The sequence below is a fragment of the Prionailurus viverrinus genome, chromosome B2, assembly GCF_022837055.1.
Source record: "Prionailurus viverrinus isolate Anna chromosome B2, UM_Priviv_1.0, whole genome shotgun sequence".
Taxonomy (NCBI): domain Eukaryota; kingdom Metazoa; phylum Chordata; class Mammalia; order Carnivora; family Felidae; genus Prionailurus; species Prionailurus viverrinus.
In genome coordinates, this window is record NC_062565.1 from 90,960,486 (window position 1) to 90,980,955 (window position 20,470).

Consider the following 20,470-nt stretch of genomic DNA (forward strand, 5'->3'; position numbering starts at 1 on the left):
GACCTAACTGGAAACAGGGCTTCTTTACATTGGCTCCGAAATACTGATAGGATGGCACATATGAAATTAACACTTATGTGTACAAAGATCTCTTAACACAGAGATATTTAACAGTTTTACATAAAAAAATTCAACCTTCTGTAATTTCTTGTTTGAAATGTGAGCTGCAGAATTTCTTTCTATAGGCTTGTTTCTTAACAAGGATTATAATGAAAATGTTGACATGAACTTCACTATATTTATACTCGAAGAGTAAGAAAATAAAGCTATAAAATCCTATTTCTAAACTCAAAGAAATACAGTGATACACTACAGGTATAATAAACAGTTTATAAGGACAGCTTCTGTATTGATATCATATCTAGAGAAGTGTAAGTATTTCAGTTATTTACTATTGATTTATATAACACAAATGCTTCCTTTCAACCATTGGTATGCAATTGGCCATTCCTTACATAAATACAAGCAATCACAATACATACTGTGAAAAATAAACTATCTTATTTCTCACTCACAGTTTATCAGAATATTACAGAATATAAATGGTAGTGCCTTGATAAATCGTATTAGAAATACAATGTTTAAAATACACATATTAGTACAATATTGGTATCATTTGTACACATAATCATGAATGAATCTGTCTCTTTTTTTAAACCTCAACATTTAATGGATTTTTGCTGCTGCAAGAACAGGTGTGGCTGAACAGCTCACGGCAGATTTATTGTTCATTAGTGATTTTGTACAATGCTTCTGTGGAGGTGTAAATAATCTGAACTGCCAAGATTGGTCTCTAGTTCACAATCAATACTTTGCTTCTGTCATCAGGCTAATTACAGCAGCTAAAAAGTCACCTCACAACTGTCACCTCACAATCAACAGCAGTTCACACTAGAGAATTTATTTTGGAGGTTATTTTTAATTGATATAATAAATATTCCTTATGCAGCCTAAACAAAACATGTTTCAATAAAATAGGAGTGTTATTCTTAAATCTTTCCTGCTTGCCTAATCTGTTAGAAAAGGAAAACCAGAAAATGAAGCAGAACACTGTAAAAAAAAAAAAAAAGTATTGAAATTTGTAAGTTTTAGGATTTCTGGTAAAAATTAAGATTATGTGATTTTTTTTACACTTATAGTTCCTATTTATCATTTGTTCAAGCTACTATCATAAGACAATAACTTAAAAGATTAAGAATGATTTACTTTTTAAGAACACATTTTTCTACTACCAACACTGTATCATCTACAAAATCTCTCCAATTTTCAATAGTTAATTCAACACACATTTTCTTTCCTTAACAGCTGAGGTAAATTGTTTTACACATTTGTGGAAGTTGGAACAGTACCGCCATTTCAAAGAAACCCAAATTATCTCGAATGCATTTAATGCTACCATACAAATTACTCCAAGGATCTGAAGCTTACCTTGAAATGTAGGCTTATTCATACTAGCCATACGAGGACAGTAATGTTGACCTGGGAAGCCTTGAATGTGAACTTCCAGTGGAACTGGACGTACTGATGGTCGGAAATTGAACAAGCCCATCTAGAGTAAAAACGAGAAAGAAATCATTTTCTGTTTTCCTATTTAAGTGTATGTAACAGTGTCTCATTAATATGGCCACCTAAGCCACACTATTAAATGCCTATTTATCAATCTTCCATATACCTGATGAATGTTGAGCCAATCGGCAAGGTCTCTGGCATTAGCTAATGCAGTAGATAGTCCAACTATTCTAACAGGCTTTTCTGTGTGTGATGAGATGAAATTTGTTCGAGATACAATGACTTCTAGAACAGGGCCTCTTTCCTCCCCTAGGAAATAGGAATAATACATGTCAATCATTTAACAAGTCCGATGCTGGCTGCTGCAAGTATGAGAGTCAAAATGTGTAAACAGGCATCAGATACAGTGGTACCTACCAAGCAGATGGATCTCATCTATGATGAGAATAGTGACTTGCTTCACATAGTTCCTATTTTGCCAGCTTCTACTGACTCCATCCCACTTCTCTGGTGTAGTGACGATAAGGTCAGCCTTAGCAATGGATTTCATATCAGGAGTCACATCCCCGGTTAGTTCAATAACTCTGGAAAGGAAGAAAATGATCTTTTTCTCAGAAAGCACATGCCCTTGGAAAGGTAAGAATTTATCCTTCAGAATAAAATTTTATAATGCTTAATACTACTTTATCTCCCCTTGATTTCTGAAATTTTCTGAGTCCAAAATATGTTTCTTAAGAATTGTAACAAAACATATCAATTGAAATCACTGATAATCTAACTTTCATGCAGATATGCAAAGGTGTCAAACTTTGCTATGATTATGTTTACAAAGTCTCTGCTCTATGTGTTTTTATAGAGCTGAACTCATACTTCCTTCTCCATATGTTGGAATAAACACCTTTCTAATGAGGGAAAGTGTTAATTTATTAAGACATAAAGAGGCATTCACTAAGAACATAATTACGTGTAAGCTTCATTTCTTTTTTTAGACTAAAAATTTCTATAGATACTATAGGTAAATCCAAACATACTAGGACATAAATAAGATATGCTGGGGCAAATATGTGCTGCCTCATTCTAAGAAGACCTCAGTTTTATAGTGAGAAAGAGGGAAATCTGAAGGCCAATTCTAAATTTTAGGTAATCACTAAATAGTTTTTATATCTAACTTAATTCTAAAAAAACAAAAAAGGGTAAGACTAGTTCCCCCAAGTACAGTGTTCCCAAAGCTTTTGCTTATTTTTATTCATTTTTTATTTTTGTATTTTATTATTTTGAATATGTAATATATTCACGTGGTTCAAAGAATGTGTGGTGAGCAGTCTCTGTAGTATGTCTATCTTCCAATCACCTGGTCCTTATTCTAAAGCAACAACATATATTCTTTACCATTTTTTAAAAAAGTAAAAGATAGGATACTTTACTTAAAAACATTTTCTATAATATCTCTGGAGATCACTCCTTCAGTATATAAAAAGTTCATTCTTAATAGAATGATACAATATTTTGCATTGTGTAAATGTACTATAATTTATTTAGTCATGTTCTATTGGACACTCAGGTTACCTGCCACCTTGCTAGTAAAAACAATACCACAATGAATAAACTTGTGCAATACTAAAATATTCTTTAAAAAGTCATGTTCTTTAACGAATTTCTATTTTTTGGTAGATTATTTATAAGCAAAATGCCCTCAGTGTGATTTCTGGAACTTACTGTGAAAGATATGAAAGGAAAATAAAGAGATAAAACTTATTTTTCTTTAGTTTTAGAATTTAAAAATTTTGAGAGAATTATTTTGTCAAGTATTCATATTAAATAATTAAAGGACTTTCATTTTTCGATACTAAAACAATGGGAATAGTGATAACATTTTAACAGTAATTACAATACCCTTAAATAAAAGACTATGAAAATCACTGTAAAAGCATTCAACACTTTTGTGAAAATCTTTTATTTGTTCATCCTTTTAGGTTACTTAAAACACATCTTCTGATAAAGCAAGAACTTACTTTTTACCAAGTTTTTCTTCTATTCTAACTTTCCAATCATCCATTCTTTCACGTACAAGAGCTTTTAAGGGTGCAATATACACTGCCTGAAAGCAGAGGGGAGGGTAAAAAGATCTCATGAAAATAGTAACATCATTTTCAAATAAAGGTAAACCCCGTAAAATTCATCCACATACGACAGTGTGGTTTAAAAATGTATCTTATATTACTGAAAATTTAAAATTTAAAATTAATGGGGAAAGTTACTAACTTGCTCAAATTACCCTCATCCAAAGACAGAAATATAAGACATCATAAAATACTGACATAGAAAATATTAAATATTTTTTAAAAGTCACTGAAGGTGTTTTAAGTATTTTATATTCTGATGAAAATAAGTTTTTCCTGTTATTATGATCAAGATTCTAACTCCTCCATGAAAAAAGTTACTACTTTTGAAATTCTAAAAAATAATCTGGTTGTTTAAATTTTAATGGAGATTTTATGGAAAATGCTAGTCATATATTCTACCTTTTCTTAATAACAACAATTGGTCTTTAATAATCCAAATCTATATACAGAATGTTCAGTGAAAAAAAATATTTCCCTTATAAAATGTTTCAAATTTATAGGAGAGCTCTACTATTGTATTAACAGGTCTCATAATGGATCACAAACCACAAAATAGACTGAGAAGTAGGAAAACTTCAAGCTAAGCAGAGAAGAAATTGAAATAAGTCGCTAATTGAAAATAAGTCGCTAAATAAGTCGCTAATTGAAAATCACTGAAAAAGGAAGTTAAAACATTTCTAAAATAATAAATGATGAGGAAAATACCACATAATTCCAATCACAATGTATGAATTAGCTTTCCTGAAAAATATGTACCTCTAAACTATGAGTATGTACTTCACATTTCAGGAAAGCATAAATTTAAGACTTATTTGACTTGCCACATTACTTTACATTAATAATATGGCATTTGCAGAAATGTGGAATAAAACTGCCTCTGTATTTCCTGTGTATAATTAAACTGTATTTGTTTAAAGATTAGGATTTCTTTTTAAAAAAAAATTTTTTTTTTTACATTTATTTATTTATTTATTTTTTTTTTTTTAAATTTTTTTCAACGTTTATTTATTTTTGGGACAGAGAGAGACAGAGCATGAACGGGGGAGGGGCAGAGAGAGAGGGAGACACAGAATCGGAAACAGGCTCCAGGCTCTGAGCCATCAGCCCAGAGCCCGACGCGGGGCTCGAACTCACGGACCGCGAGATCGTGACCTGGCTGAAGTCGGACGCTTAACCGACTGCGCCACCCAGGCGCCCCCATTTATTTACTTTTGAGAAAGAGTGAGACAAAGCGTGAGTGGGGGAGGGGTAGAGAGAGAAGGACACACAGAATCAGAAGCAGGCTCCAGGCTCTGAGCAAGCGGTCAGCACAGAGCCTGATGCAGGGCTTGAACCCAAAAACTGTGAGATCATGACCTGAGCTGAAGTCGGACGCTCAACCGACTGATCCACCCAGGTGCCCAGATTAGGACTTCTTTTATAGCAAAAGGATGTGAGTAAAAGTCATTATTTATCTTATAAATATGGCTATGAATCAGGTATCTTATAATGAGAAAAAGACATGTGGAAATTGACATGTACATTAGAAATCTAACTAGAGAACTCCAAAGTTTAAGATAAGTTTTCTTCTGGCTAGTTATCTAATACTGATCTGGTCCCCTGTACCCCCACCTCCTGCTCAGAAAATTCACTGAGAGAGTGCTTGTGTCCTGATGTGTATTTAGAACTGGCTAGTTTACAGATTATGAACTGCGTTTTCTAATTTAATGTAAGCATGTGATTCTTTCAAACAGACCTTTGAAGTAGGGTACTTGTTGAAGACTCTGAAAATGGCTAATTCAGCAGCAACGGTCTTTCCTGATCCAGTGGGTGCTCCAAGGAGGACATTACAGTCTGTGTGGTACAGGGTATGAAATATTTGTGTCTGCACAGGGTTAAAGTGGCTAAAGTTGTATAGTGCTTCATATGCTTCACATCCCAAAGCTGTGATTGGTAAAGGCTGAAGATCCAGTAATTCTGAAAAGATGAAACACGTACTGCCATTAAAAAAACTGGAAAAAATGCACAATACTGAATATTGTCTCTTATGAATAAATTATAATAATCTTTAATTCCTTAGAGGGGGAAAAAAAAGACTTAACAAAAATTTTTATATACTGTTACATATCTTTTTTTCCCTGTTACTACATCTATAATATTGACGAACTGGACACTTTTCTGGGGGAGTCCCCATATACCGAATATAATGTCATACCTATATCTATCTATCTATCTATCTATCTATCTATCCATCCATCTACCTACCTACCTATATTGCTCCTCCCAATCAGGAAAGTAATTTGAATAACAGGTGAACGAAAATATGCATGGTATAGAAGAAAACTAAATCTACCCCTATCTGTAGAAAAAGGAAAACCACTTGCAAACTTCAGTGCTAGAATGGTTACCAATAAGAAATTTCCTTTGATCTGTTAGAAAATGGACCAAACCAGAATGGTTGAGTGAGCTATTGCTCTAGCCAATGTAAACTAAACTAAAAATAATTAAAGGAAGAAACTCAGGGGGGAGTTTCAAATCAGAGAATGACTGGGTACAAAAGAACTGCACTGAGAAAACACATAACAGAAAGCCTGGAGAATTCTCTTCTCAAAAATTACACTTAAAAATAAAAAGCTATTTTTAAAATATTACCTTAGCTCCACAGCTCTACTCTATTACATAGGTACTTGAGAGCTAACCACATGTTTTCTATAGCAGATTATAATCTCCTAAATTTTCTGTACTATTGAAATCAAGAAGGGAAGAAGTCTTACCTTGCAATGCTAATCAAGGCATAGACATATTCTTAATAGGAACTAAAAAATAAACATTTTGGTATATATCGATTGTCGATATATATCGTTGATATAAATTAAAATGATTGACTTCTATGAAAGTTGAAGAATTTTCTTGGCTGATTTAGGCTCAGTGAGGCACCATATGCACACATGTACCCAGGCACACACCCGCATGCATGCAAGCGCGCGCGCACACACACACACACACACACACACACTCAGCCAAACAGAACCGGGAATCACTGAGGTTACATCATGCATTTATAGTATCAACTGAGATGTCACGGTGGTACATTTACTGCTTTTTAAAATGTAGTTAGAAGTCAACTAATTATATAAATAGGATGTTATGTGCTTGGCCACTCAACAGAGAGGTGATAAAATGAGCATTAAAATATAATGTTCATGCATGTTAAAATCAAGTACTGAAGTCAGAGATCTACTAGTGATGATGGTAGCATGTATTTTTAAACTAAAGCACTAAACATCGTTATGTATTCTGAGATTCTAGATATCATATAAGGCATATTTGATGGAAGAAAAGCAGAAGGGTCCTCTTCAGTGAGTATATCAGTAGATACTACAATCTCATTATTTCTCTGTTGACAAACTTTTTTAGTTTTATCAACATATCCAAGTGGTTTTAAGCTGTAGTCTAAAGTATTTCCCTTTAAGATATGTTAAGATAATGAACAAGGTACCCATTTGACAAAAATGGCAAAGATGAAAGTCACATTAATGACTTCTTTCATTTCCCAAAGGATTGTTAAAAATATGTTAGTAAGAACTAATAAAAATGTTCTTACTAACATTTTTATTTTGAAAAAAACAAAGAGTTTGTCTACAGAGGAATTATATGAAAAAAAAAATGACCTTCAATTTTCTATAAATTAAAGGCCTCCTGAAGTCAATAATTATCAATTATGAATTCTCAGTAAGAAATAAACTTAATATAATAAATTAATAGCTCAATCTAAAGATTTTTTTTAAGAGCCCAACATGGGCTTGAACTCATGACCCTGAGATAAAGACCTGAGCTGAGATGAAGAGTCAGAGGCTTAACTGACTGAGCCACACTGGTGCCCCTAAAGATATTTTTGAAATAGAATATAGGCCACTGGAAAGTATCAATATAAACATTCATGAAATTTTGCTTCTTTTATAAGTCACAATATAAACATACTTGCTCATGTTGCAAAAAATCTAAAATGGATTTTTGTTAGTTGACAATGAAAAACTGTTACATGATATTGCAGATTAGTATATACCCTTTTATCATATTACTGTGGAGGAACAGAACTAATAAAAATGGTACTTGTTGGTTGGATGCAAAGTGACTTGAGGTATAGTGAATCTATTCTGTAGTGATAGCATTATCTAATTCCTTAATATTAGCATTTGTTTTTTTTGGTGTAGAAGCACACTGTATGGAGGGAAAAGAACCTATAATTCACTTTAATTAATTCATTTAACATACTAGAAATAAGTTTAAGTAAACAGTAATAAATGCAAAGAAAAAGTATACCTCAAAAGTTTCACAGAGAGCACAGATTAACACTTGCAATGGAAAAGGAAAATATGGAGAAATTGTAATGATTATATGTAAAAATAGGGATAAAGGCAAAATAATACAGAAATAGTGAGTCTCATGCTTATTAGAACTATGAGATTGAACTAGACTTACTTTAATGTTTTTGGAACTAAAACAAAATTAAGGCCCACCATGAAACTCTACCAAATGTATATATAGCAATCTATTTTAGAAAGTCTCTTTTCAAACTATATTGACAAATAAGTTGGATTCTGATTCAGATTCAGACAACTTTTAAGTATAGACAATTGCAACTTTAATTAACACAACACTTCTGCAAAATCAATGATTCAAGTTACTATTCAATGTTACCTGTATGAGGAGGATGTCTCTCTGGTAGAATCAGATGTTGAAAGTTGATAATGCATACAGCCTCAGCTCCTAACCATCTATCAGACACTGCTCGGATGTAGTATTGGGAAGGCAAAGGCTCAAAAATAGGGATTGTAAACACCAGTAGTTGAGCTTCTTTACTAATAACCTAATGTGAAATAAAGTCTCAAATGAACATGAATATGCTAATGATAAAGGCCTTCTTAGTCTATGGTTAAGACAATGATATCTACAGCAAGAGGTACTAAAGATAAAGAAAATATCTTAGATTTCTAAATAGTCGAGATTTTCAGGCACTTTAGAAATGTGTAGGTGGTTTCCTTCTGAGGATACCTGATATTGTTGAAAGTAAAATTTATACTCAATTTATATTATTTATATATGCATATCATCATGTATTAACAAGTTACCAGTATGACTCATTATCAGAATTTCCCAAACTTCATGCATTAAATTACTCAACTTCATAATTTTTACCAAATTATTTACTTAATATTTTTCTTTAAATTCTATTACTACATTAAGTGAAATAAGAGGAACTAGCATAAATAGAAGGTAATCATGAACACAAAACATTGCTGTGAAATTCTACTGCTGTCTACCCAAGGTTCCCAGCCTGAAACTTGCTTTCTCTTCAATAAAAAGAGAAATCATGGATGAAGCATCACAGTTAAAGATATGCCAGCATCAAATTGAGTCTTTCTGCTGTTATTTATGGAAAATTTTTTAAAAATGCCCTTTTTATAGACACTTCTCTAAAGAAGACATCCAGATGGCCAACAGGCACATGAAAAGATGCTCAACGTCTCTCCTCATCAGGGAAATACAAATCCAAACCACGCTCAGATATCACCTCACGCCAGTCAGAGTGGCCAAAATGAACAAATCAGGAGACTATAGATGCTGGCGAGGATGTGGAGAAACGGGAACCCTCTTGCACTGTTGGTGGGAATGCAAATTGGTGCAGCCACTCTGGAAAACAGTGTGGAGGTTCCTCAGAAAATTAAAAATAGACCTACCCTATGACCCAGCAATAGCACTGCTAGGAATTTATCCAAGGGATACAGGAGTACTGATGCATAGGGGCACTTGTACCCCAATGTTCATAGCAGCACTCTCAACAATAGCCAAATTAGGGGCGCCTGGGTGGCGCAGTCGGTTAAGCGTCCGACTTCAGCCAGGTCACGATCTCGCGGTCCGGGAGTTCGAGCCCCGCGTCGGGCTCTGGGCTGATGGCTCGGAGCCTGGAGCCTGTTTCCGATTCTGTGTCTCCCTCTCTCTCTGCCCCTCCCCCGTTCATGCTCTGTCTCTCTCTGTCCCAAAAATAAATAAACGTTGAAAAAAAAAATTTAAAAAAAACAATAGCCAAATTATGGAAAGAGCCTAAATGTCCATCAACTGAATGGATAAAGAAATTGTGGTTTATATACACAATGGAGTACTACGTGGCAATGAGAAAGAATGAAATATGGCCCTTTGTAGCAACATGGATGGAACTGGAGAGTGTGATGCTAAGTGAAATAAGCCATACAGAGAAAGACAGATACCATATGGTTTCACTCTTAGGTGGATCCTGAGAAACTTAACAGAAACCCATGGGGGAGGGGAAGGAAAAAAAAAAAGAGGTTAGAGTGGGAGAGAGCCAAAGCATAAGAGACTCTTAAAAACTGAGAACAAACTGCGGGTTGATGGGGGGTGGGAGGGAGGGGAGGGTGGGTGATGGGTATTGAGGGCACCTTCTGGGATGAGCACTGGGTGTTGTATGGAAACCAATTTGACAATAAACTTCATATACTGAAAAAAAAAATGCCCTTTTTACTGTGAGCCAATACTCTTTAGTATTTTGTTTTTGTAACACCTAAAGTTATTAGTTTTTATTTAATAAATAACCTAAGTTAGTAATTTTTATTTATTTAATTTTATTTATCTATTACATTACTTATCCCATCCATTTGACATATTCCACTCCTCTGGAAGTCATGCCTTAAACCATGATAAAAATTACAATTCAATTTCTCAAACTAAGATCACATTGAATATATGAATACAATAACATGCAATTCCTGTTTTCTTTAAAACCAAATAGAAACATAAAAAATAATAAATAAAGCTTTAATGGCATTATGAAATTGTAGAGAAATAGGTAAAAACAGAAATTATTTAGTTCATATTTTCTTCTTTCTATAATAGCAACATAATAATAGAGCAACACACCCATGTTTACCTGTTTTTTTAGAACTATGAAATACTCTGAATGATAAATATGGTCATTTGTAGGATCTTCTACCCAAATCCACCAAGGTTCTCCTACTGTCCCATGGACCTAGAAAAAAAATAAGATTCTAATACTATGTATATTTTAACTCAAGTAAGGGATATTGTTGTCTGCACACCCAGCAGCCATTCTTCTCTAACAGCTTTATTGATGTATAATTTACATAACAAAGTTTACTCATTTAAAGTATATAGTTCAATGGTTTTAATATATTCACAAAGTTGTACAAACTCTTCCATAATCTAATTTTAGAACTACCCCCAAAAAGGTACCTTAAACCCATTTGTAGTCACTATGTATCTCCCCTATTGGTCTGCAACCTTGACAACCCCAATCTGCTTTCTCTCTATAAAGATTTGCCTATATTGGACATTTCATATAAATAGAATCATATGTGGGCATCTGTGATTCACTTCTTTCATTTACGTTTTCAAGGTTCATTCATGTTGTATCATGCATCAGTCTTCATTCTTTTTAATTGACAAATAATATTCCATTGGATAGCTAGATATTTCGTGTATTCATTCCTCTCCCTCTTTTTTTCCCTAACAAAGCTCAATCTTGTTCAGTGTTCATCTTTATCTAATGTGACTCAGGAGAAGGTGACCACATCTCTCAGGATGATTTTGGTTAGTACAAGCCAATCAGCTTACAGCATCCTCCTTACAACAAACAGCTTGTGGTAAGGGATAGGCACATGCCCAATTAGACTGAAGAAAAAGTCTTCTAGTCCATGCTCTGGGTTAATGAAGTAGGGGTGTGTTTACCTTTCTCTGTTAAGTGTGAACAAGAAGCATGAAAATATTTGGAAAGTAGCCAAGAGTGTAAGGACAGCAATATGATGGGCCCTAAATTATAGCATTAAATAAAAGACTCAATCACCTTTGGAGCCTATTCTACCTTTGGAACTTTTATTGTGGAAGACAATATATTTTTCTGCATAAGTCAGTTTGAGATAAGTTAGGTTTTCTATTCTTATAGTCAACAGCCTTCTAACTGATAGAGTTTACAATAAAAACAATTAAGTACACTATCATACTAATGAATTAAACCAAACTGTAAAAGATTTTCTATGGATACTGAAAGAAGTAAACAGTGTGAAAAAAATAAAGCTTTTATGAATTTTAAAAATACTCTATTAAATACAAAATGAAATATGAGTATATGGCTAATTTATATTTTATGTGAAACTTTGTTTATACAAATATTAAATATAATTTTATATCATGTAGCTCTCACAGAAATTCTATGAAAAACTAATTATTATTATTATTATTACTTATGTTTACAGATGAGGAAACTGAAGAAATTACTGGTTAGGACAGTTTATGACCAGTGGTAGATTTGCATTAGGACTACGGTTGGGTAATTTTTGAGCACACTGACAAAATTAATTCATATTAAAGATGTACAAATAATGTCAGGTAATGTAGAAGGTATTTACTGAAACTGAATTAGAACCTTACAATAACCATGTAAAGTAGGAATTGCCACTACAATTACTGATTTCCTTGCCTTCCTCCACTGGCTTCTTGAAAGAAAGGATTGAGACTTTCTTTTGTATCTACAATCTCTACTGTACTCTTTGTACAGTAACTACTGAAAAGACAGACCTTTCAAGGGAATTAAAAGCAAAAATGAACTACTGGGACCTTATGAAGATAAAAAGCTTCTGCACAGCAAAGGAAACAACCAACAAAACTAAAAGGCCACCAATGGAATGGCAAAAGATATTTGCAAATGACATATCGGACAAAGGGCTAGTATCCAAAATCTATAGAGCTCACCAAACTCCACACCCGAAAAACAAATAATCCAGTGAAGAAATGGGCAGAAAACATGAATAGACACTTCTCTAAAGAAGACATCCAGATGGCCAACAGGAACATGAAAAGATGCTCAACGTCGCTCCTTATCAGGGAAATACAAATCCAAACCACACTCAGATATCACCTCACGCCAGTCAGAGTGGCCAAAATGAACAAATCAGGAGACTATAGATGCTGGCGAGGATGTGGAGAAACGGGAACCCTCTTGCACTGTTGGTGGGAATGCAAATTGGTGCAGCCACTCTGGAAAGCACTGTGGAGGTTCCTCAGAAAATTAAAAATAGACCTACCCTATGACTCAGCAATAGCACTGTTAGGAATTTACCCAAGGGATACAGGAGTACTGATGCACAGGGGCACTTGTACCCCAATGTTCATAGCAGCACTCTCAACAATAGCCAAATTATGGAAAGAGCCTAAATGTCCATCAACTGATGAATGGATAAAGAAATTGTGGTTTATATACACAATGGAGTACTACATGGCAACGAGAAAGAACGAAATATGGCCCTTTGTAGCAACGTGGATGGAACTGGAGAGTGTGATGCTACGTGAAATAAGCCATACAGAGAAAGACAGATACCATATGGTTTCACTCTTAGGTGGATCCTGAGAAACTTAACAGAAACCCATGGGGGAGGGGAAGGAAAAAAAAAAAAGAGGTTAGAGTGGGAGAGAGCCAAAGCATAAGAGACTCTTAAAAACTGAGAACAAACTGCGGGTTGATGGGGGGTGGGAGGGAGGGGAGGTTGGGTGATGGGTATTGAGGAGGGCACCTTCTGGGATGAGCACTGGGTGTTGTATGGAAACCAATTTGACAATAAACTTCATATACTGAAAAAAAAATAAAAAAAACAAAAAATAAAAATAAAATAAATGAAAGCACACACAAAAAAAAGACAGACCTTTAAAAATTTTGACAGATTAAGAAGAGGATCAAGAGTAGATCTTCCTAAACACACACACACACACACACACACACACACACACACACAAACAGTAACACCTAAGATTTAGAAAGAAGAATCGAAGGTATACAAACAGAAACAGGCATGTTCTGGGTGCCAAGGAAGGGCATTCTCAAGAAGGACGAAGTATAGTGCTGAATGTTCAGAGAAGTAAAAAGATCTGAGAAAAAGTCATTTATTATGGGAACCAGTAAGTTTTTAGTAATCACTGAGAAAGTAGTCTCAGCAGGAGAGAAACTGGTGACCAGGAAGAAAATACAGACTACTCTTTCTACAAGTCTAATGGTAAAGAAAAGAAGAGAATGATAGTTGGAGAAATATCAGGATTAAAGGGCTTGTTTAGCAGGAAGAATCTTGAGTTTTTTAATAGACTAAAATGACAGAGTAAGTAGGACTGGCAAAAATGAAGATACCAGAGAGAAAATTAAAGAAGACAGAGTTAATAAGCAAAGTCACTATGAAAGTGAATCACTAAACTGTTGTTCAATGCTAAATATTTAGGTCACCTAAGAGTTCTGGAAAGGTCTCATTGGTTGACATATTAATGTATTATACCATGTTTTTCTTGAGGATGATAGTAAATATTACTATACTGTTTAAAATAAATCTTCAATGTATCTTCTTTTTAGAGATTTTCTACATGCCTTAAGGACATATGTAAGGAGGTATAATTGAACCTGCAGTATAGACATTTTGTTTATCATGGATGTAGATATTTTCCACTTTTACCTGATCATTCCAAGTAAAATCAGGACAGATGCTGAGTGTCACTCGGAGGACAGTCCGTGTGATGGGCTGAATGGATGCTTCCATTGTAACAGAAGGAATCTGATGAACACATTGTTTGACCTTGAGCCCAATATTCACATGATGCAGCATGTGACCTGTAAGGAAAACATCACATAGAAGAAATGTGTTCAGACAGAAAAAAAGCAATATAATCTGACTTGTAAATGGGATTTCAGAGAAGGTGGTTTTATTGCTTGTTTTATGATTTGCTATGTAGAATAGCTGACATTCTTGACCTGGCATGTTTGAATATTTTGTAATAGTTAACTTGAATTAGCAATTCATAGCTCTGAAAACCAGTATCAAGGTTTCTTCAGCTATTAATAGGGTTCTTAAAATTACTGAAACTTGACAGTGTTTAAACTACTATAAACAATTCCACTTCTCCTAGTTAGCTCATGACATAGTATAAAAATATTCAGTATTTTGTGAAAACAGCCATTAATTTACACAAAGTCTATTTCTCAACATTATAACCATGATAGGAAATGTTTTGGTAATAAAACACAAATCACCCATCCAAACTCATTTCCAGAAAAATGCTAAAATATAAAATATGGTCACATAGCACATAATTAACAAGTTATACATATTTTCATGAATGATTAGATTCTGAAATAGTTATGTCTGGGAATGCCAGGGTCGGTGGGGGGGGGGGGGGGGAGTCACAAACAGATGTGACTAACTATAGACATTTTCCTACTTCAGTTCAAGCAATTAAGTGGAAACAGATTATATTTAATAGTATCAACATTTCTTGTCTATCTAGGTTCTTCGTAATATAATTTCTTAAAGCGAGATTATGAACAGATCAAAATGTTCTATGTTCACCAGAATCTGAACTAAAGTGATTTTCCTTATTTTGATACAACATTTACATGTTACTCCAGTGTGAGTGCTCTCAACTTCCTTCGTTAATATTCTCAAGTTCTCTCTATTTCATTGATACTTCCCTTCTACCATTCTATCTTGAAAGTGTTCTCACTATACAAGTGAAATAACTACCTCAACCTCTCTTTACATCTTTGGACCTTATCCCTCCCCCCTTATTCCTCCTCAGCCTGACTCCCTTCATGTGTAATGTCTATTCTGTTCTGAATGTGAAATATTAACTAGTCAATACATTATACATTTGTCCAATAAAATGTTTAGGTACATGAAAATGTATGGAGAAATAATTTTTCAACATCATATAAACACAGAAGAACAAATGTTATTTACATATTGATACCGTGATTTAAAATGGTAAAAATTTATCTTGAGTAATGTGCAAATGCACAATAGTTCTCTTTTATATCTAATAAACTTTTATTTGTACAGAATAATACATTAAAACACTTTTGCTTCCTTCTTACCTATTTCATCTTTCCTCATGTCTTTCAGCTTATCCACAGTAAGGTTTTTTTCTTCTAATCTTGTTAGAATGTGTGGTGGTAACACTGAAAACTGTCTCAAAGGGCTAGCCCAACCCCAAAGCCTCTTGTCAATGACTTTACTAAGATTCAGGAGCCTGTAGGTCATGGCAGGCCAACGTTTCCTCAGAGCAATTTCAAAAAGAGCACGAACAATTCTAGCTGCATTCTGAAGAATAAAAAGAGGGTCAGTAGTTAGGTACAGTGTACTTGTAAATTTGTCAAATTTGTCATTCATACCCAGTTTTAAAAGAAGTATGCCAAGTTGCACCTGTAGGCAACATCTATTCTCATATAACCTTATTTATCTTGATTATTTCTACATAAGAATAATTACATCCTTCATATGTGGACGTTATCTTGTTTAATTCTCAGATGGCAGCCTCATTTCCAAGTTTTCAGGAAGCTCCACCCTACATCCCCTAACCAGGAATGAAGGAGATAAAATGTATATAAAGTACTTAGTATGCTGTTGAGGCCATTTAGAATATAAGAGACAGTCAAGGATATTCTTGGGTATATAGTGGAATGATTATAAGTCTACTTATGAAAATAAGGAGGACTTTGGGATCCAGTCAGATGGAAAAATTAGTAAGAGAAGAGTGATAAAGGAAGTACTGATGAGTGTAGCTATCTGTATTAGTGGCTCTCTAAAAACCAAGCAACATATTAACAGCATTATGTATCTAATTTAATCTATTATCTCATTTAATCTTTATAACAACTGCATTTGATTGATCTTGATATTATGATTTTACAGATGAAGATACTAAAGCTTGGTATGGTCAATAATTTGACCAAGATCACACAGATAGTTTGTGTCACAGTATCTATTCAAAGTCAGGTCTAAACAACTCCAATTTAACTCCAAAATTCTAAATTTGATGGTCAGGATAATTTCATTAATAGACATATAGAAAGCTACAATGTTTGAAGCCTATTAAGCATCTCCACAGTTAGTTTCTATTTGTTTTGCTCTCTTCCCTCTATCATTAACTTTGCCTATTTTTACTGAAGATTGTTTTTAAAGTCATGAACTTGGAGATACCTCATAGAATTTAATGACATCTATATCTGAAAATGAAGACTTTAAAAACTTCGATTTCTCTATCTAAAATCTTCACTCTTTTTCTTCTCTTTTTATGATTTTGACCAAGATCGAAGTTATGAGGTAAAAATGATCATAAGAGTTAAGGGATTTGATATTAAATTTTATATAAAATATGTATTTGTCTCTTAACAAATTCAACTACTTTTTATCAGTATTAGAAATTTAAGAACAAAAATGGTACTTAGAAGTATAAGGACAGTTTGGATACCTATTAAAAATTACAGGATGGCTTTTATTAAGCCAAGAGAATGATAAATGAAGTGAACATTTTGATTATTATATCTACCAAAGAGATTTTCTTCTTGCATCGTTCCTAGTTGCTCTTGTAAGAACATGCCAGGCTAATTTTCCCAACTGTATTTGAAAGTATGTTATTTTTCTATGTCACAACCTACAGTTGTTCCCTAAAAGCTAAAAGAAATGGAAGGAGGAATCCCATGTGAGATATAAGCAGGCATTTTAATCTGGAATGATATAACTTGAGTGAGCATAATGATTAAAGTCTCTAAAATGTGCAGGTTAGAGAAGCTAAATATAGGATTCTTTATAAAATCATAGAATATTTGAGCTAAGGATTTATCTCGGGCCTGAGATAATCAAGTTTTAGAAATACAGAAGGGATGATTACTATTTTACAGAGCTGAGAGGCTGTTTGTGGAACTGTTGATGGCTTAAACTTAAAACATAAACTCAAAAGTAATTTATCCCACGCATTCAAGAATAATAAACCCACAATAGCCATTTAAGAAAAACCAGGATGCTTTGAGATATAACCTTAATTTTCTGAGACTGACTTTCTGAGCACCAATCATGAAGAAACCATAAGTTTTACATTATAAAGCAATCCATCTGTCAGTCTTGATAATCTTGAATCAAGCATAAATGGGCCAGATTATTCATCTGGAACCCAGAAAAGTTTTAACTTTTAGAGAAGTCATTAACTGTTTCAATATAAAATCATTAGAAAACATAAAATGACAATATAATATTATTTTTCAGAAAAACAGATAAAAGAAGTTAGAAACAATGGTTCCTATAGAAGTCACAGAGTTTTGAGACTATATATAAATTTTTATGGCAGGAAACACATATCTTCCAAAATGCAAAAAGAAAAGGAAGTTTTCACCACATCCACATTTGCTTTACAGAGTATATGAAATCACCTGGTTCCTTGGCTACTTTGATTAAATTACTGAATTCATTCAAATTGCTTGCCAATATGTCTTGGTTCATGTTTGCAAATATTTCATGTTTATAGTTATCTTAAAGCACCCCTGAGTATTTATGGCTGTTAATACTAATTTATTTAACACAAACATACTTTTTCTATATAAAGTTTTTGAACAAAACTACCAACATAAGATACATAGCAGAATCATTTCTATATTTATAATAAGATTAAGCTTTTATTTTTCCTTAACTTAGAGGAGGCATTACTCAATAAAAAATGATGAAAAAGGAATTTTTAAAAATTTTATTAAAAAAAAATTTTTTTTTTTTAACGTTTATTTTATTTTTAGACAGAGACAGAGCATGAACGGGGGAGGGTCAGAGAGAGGGAGACACAGAATTGGAAGCAGGCTCCAGGCTCTGAGCCATCAGCCCAGAGCCCGACGCGGGGCTCGAACTCACGGACCGTGAGATCGTGACCTGGGCTGAAGTTGGATGCTTAACTGACTGAGCCACCCAGGCGCCCCTAAAATTTTATTTTAATTACAGTATAGTTAGTATACAGTGTTATATTAGTTTCAGGTGTACAACATAGTGATTCAACAATTCCATACCTCATACTGGTATTCATCATGAGAAGTGTACTCCTGAATTCGCACCCTTATTTCACTCATCCCCCCACCCACCTCCCCTCTGGTAACCATCCATTTGTTCTCTATAATTAAGAGTCTGTTTCTTGGTTTGTTTCTCTTTCGAAAAAGGTATTCTTGGGGTGCCTGGGTGGCTCAGTTAAGCGTCTGACTCTTGGTTTTGGCTCAGGACATGATCTCACAGTTAGTGAGTTCGAGCCCCACATCAGGCTCTGCACTAACGTGCAGAGCCTGCTTGGGATTCTCTGTCTCCCTCTCTCTCTGCCCCTCCCCTGTGTGCACTCTCTCTCTCTGCCAATCTCTCTCTCAAAAATAAATAAACAGCTTTAAAAAATTAAAAGAAAAAGGTATTTTTTATTAAGAGTATGTTTTTAAATAAAGGTCTAGAAGAGAAAACTCATTTGAAAGGTAAATACTGCAAAAAATAACCTATTTTACTTCACGTGAAGTCTTGAATATAAATACTACAACATTTTACGCTACAGCATTTTAAAAAAATATATATTTAATGAGCTGTCATTTAGGGAATAATTTTCTTTCAGTTCTCTATTTTTAAGTATCACCAAAAGGGAAAAAAGATTATTATTTTTTTTTATATCAGAGACTTATCATAGTGAACATGTGGTATGAAGTAGTTATTAAGCCTTATTTAATGGTAAAAAAAATGTTTATATTTCTAACATTTGGGGTAAGCTACAAAGGTTCCACAATCTTTTACTTTGCTTGAAATATTCATGTATTATTGCCTTCGTAAGTAAAAGAAATGTATCATGTAAAGCAGAAAAACACAAATGTTGATATTTTTAAACTGTACAATGAAAACAGTAGCAACATCAAAAGAGCCAAACCAACCACCAAATCCCACTTCCATTTCTGATCTAATAGCATAGGTGGCATAAAAGATGTGCAAATTAAATAGAACTAGTTCTGCAATAAAATGGTAATTGCAAGCATGTCACAATGCAATACATTCAGAGTATAGCATGAATTAATTTCTTGAGTCTCTAGAAGTAACCAAGAAAGGGCAAACAGGAAGGGAGTAATATTCTTACCTGTGCAACATATGCAGAATCTGATATAAGGGAGAAACTGTCCATCTCTCCTCGGCTGATATAAGTTTGAAGTAGGATGTTTATTTTCCCATAACTGTTCTCTACACCTCCAGGAGCTGAGAGTTCACAGAAATTGTTTAATAAGGCATCTAGCTCTTCTATTTCCTCTTCTCTGACCTGGAAGAATCAATGTTTCTGTAAGATTATTTGGGATGATTTATTGAAATTTTTCATATTGAAACTAAACCACATTACATATTTTTTTAAAGTTTCCATTTGATGTAATGCAACATTTTTCTTTTGTATACTAATATATAGTAATTTTTTCATAGGTAGCTAATAAAATACAATAAGAAACTATCTTGAGGCTGATACAATTACATTTTATTATTCATCACCAATATTAAAGTTGCCATTGACATATAAAAATTTGATATGCCACAAAAATTAAATCTTCTGACCTCACCATCCTTCAGTTGATGAGATTTCATATTTTATTTGACCAGAGTAAAACCTCTGCCCAAATGGATTAGGGCAAACTTGAATTATCTTCAAATGCATTCATTACAGTCATATATTTTTATATGGTATAACACATTCATAGCTTAAAGCTGTGAAGTACTATGATTCACAGTATTAAAGTTTCCACTGTTAATAAGATTAAATTATAATACAGGTACAGAAATACTTATATCTAAGTTTGAATCATGCATGTCCTTTATATTTTCTTCAGTGAACCTTATATTGCAAATAAACCAAAATCTACAAACTATATTCTCTGCTAGTTTCATTACTGCAAAACCTACTTAAATTATATTTGATTTGCAGTAGAGAGCAAAGAATAATGTCAGAGATGACATAATATCATAATCTAGGATAGT

General features: G+C 33.6%; 1 protein-coding gene across 1 annotated transcript in view; it reads right to left on the reverse strand.

The window, feature by feature from the left end:
- Positions 1 to 20,470, reverse strand: part of ASCC3 (activating signal cointegrator 1 complex subunit 3) — a 361,738-nt gene that overhangs the window by 118,383 nt on the left and 222,885 nt on the right. Inside the window, exons 20-29 of the mRNA XM_047858492.1 lie at positions 19,590 to 19,766; positions 15,550 to 15,775; positions 14,135 to 14,289; positions 10,558 to 10,656; positions 8,313 to 8,481; positions 5,368 to 5,588; positions 3,522 to 3,607; positions 1,927 to 2,093; positions 1,673 to 1,818; positions 1,429 to 1,549 (exon numbers count right to left, since the gene is read on the reverse strand). Coding sequence (XP_047714448.1) covers positions 1,429 to 1,549; positions 1,673 to 1,818; positions 1,927 to 2,093; positions 3,522 to 3,607; positions 5,368 to 5,588; positions 8,313 to 8,481; positions 10,558 to 10,656; positions 14,135 to 14,289; positions 15,550 to 15,775; positions 19,590 to 19,766 — 1,567 coding nt within the window. The remainder of the gene's footprint in view (positions 1 to 1,428; positions 1,550 to 1,672; positions 1,819 to 1,926; positions 2,094 to 3,521; positions 3,608 to 5,367; positions 5,589 to 8,312; positions 8,482 to 10,557; positions 10,657 to 14,134; positions 14,290 to 15,549; positions 15,776 to 19,589; positions 19,767 to 20,470) is intronic.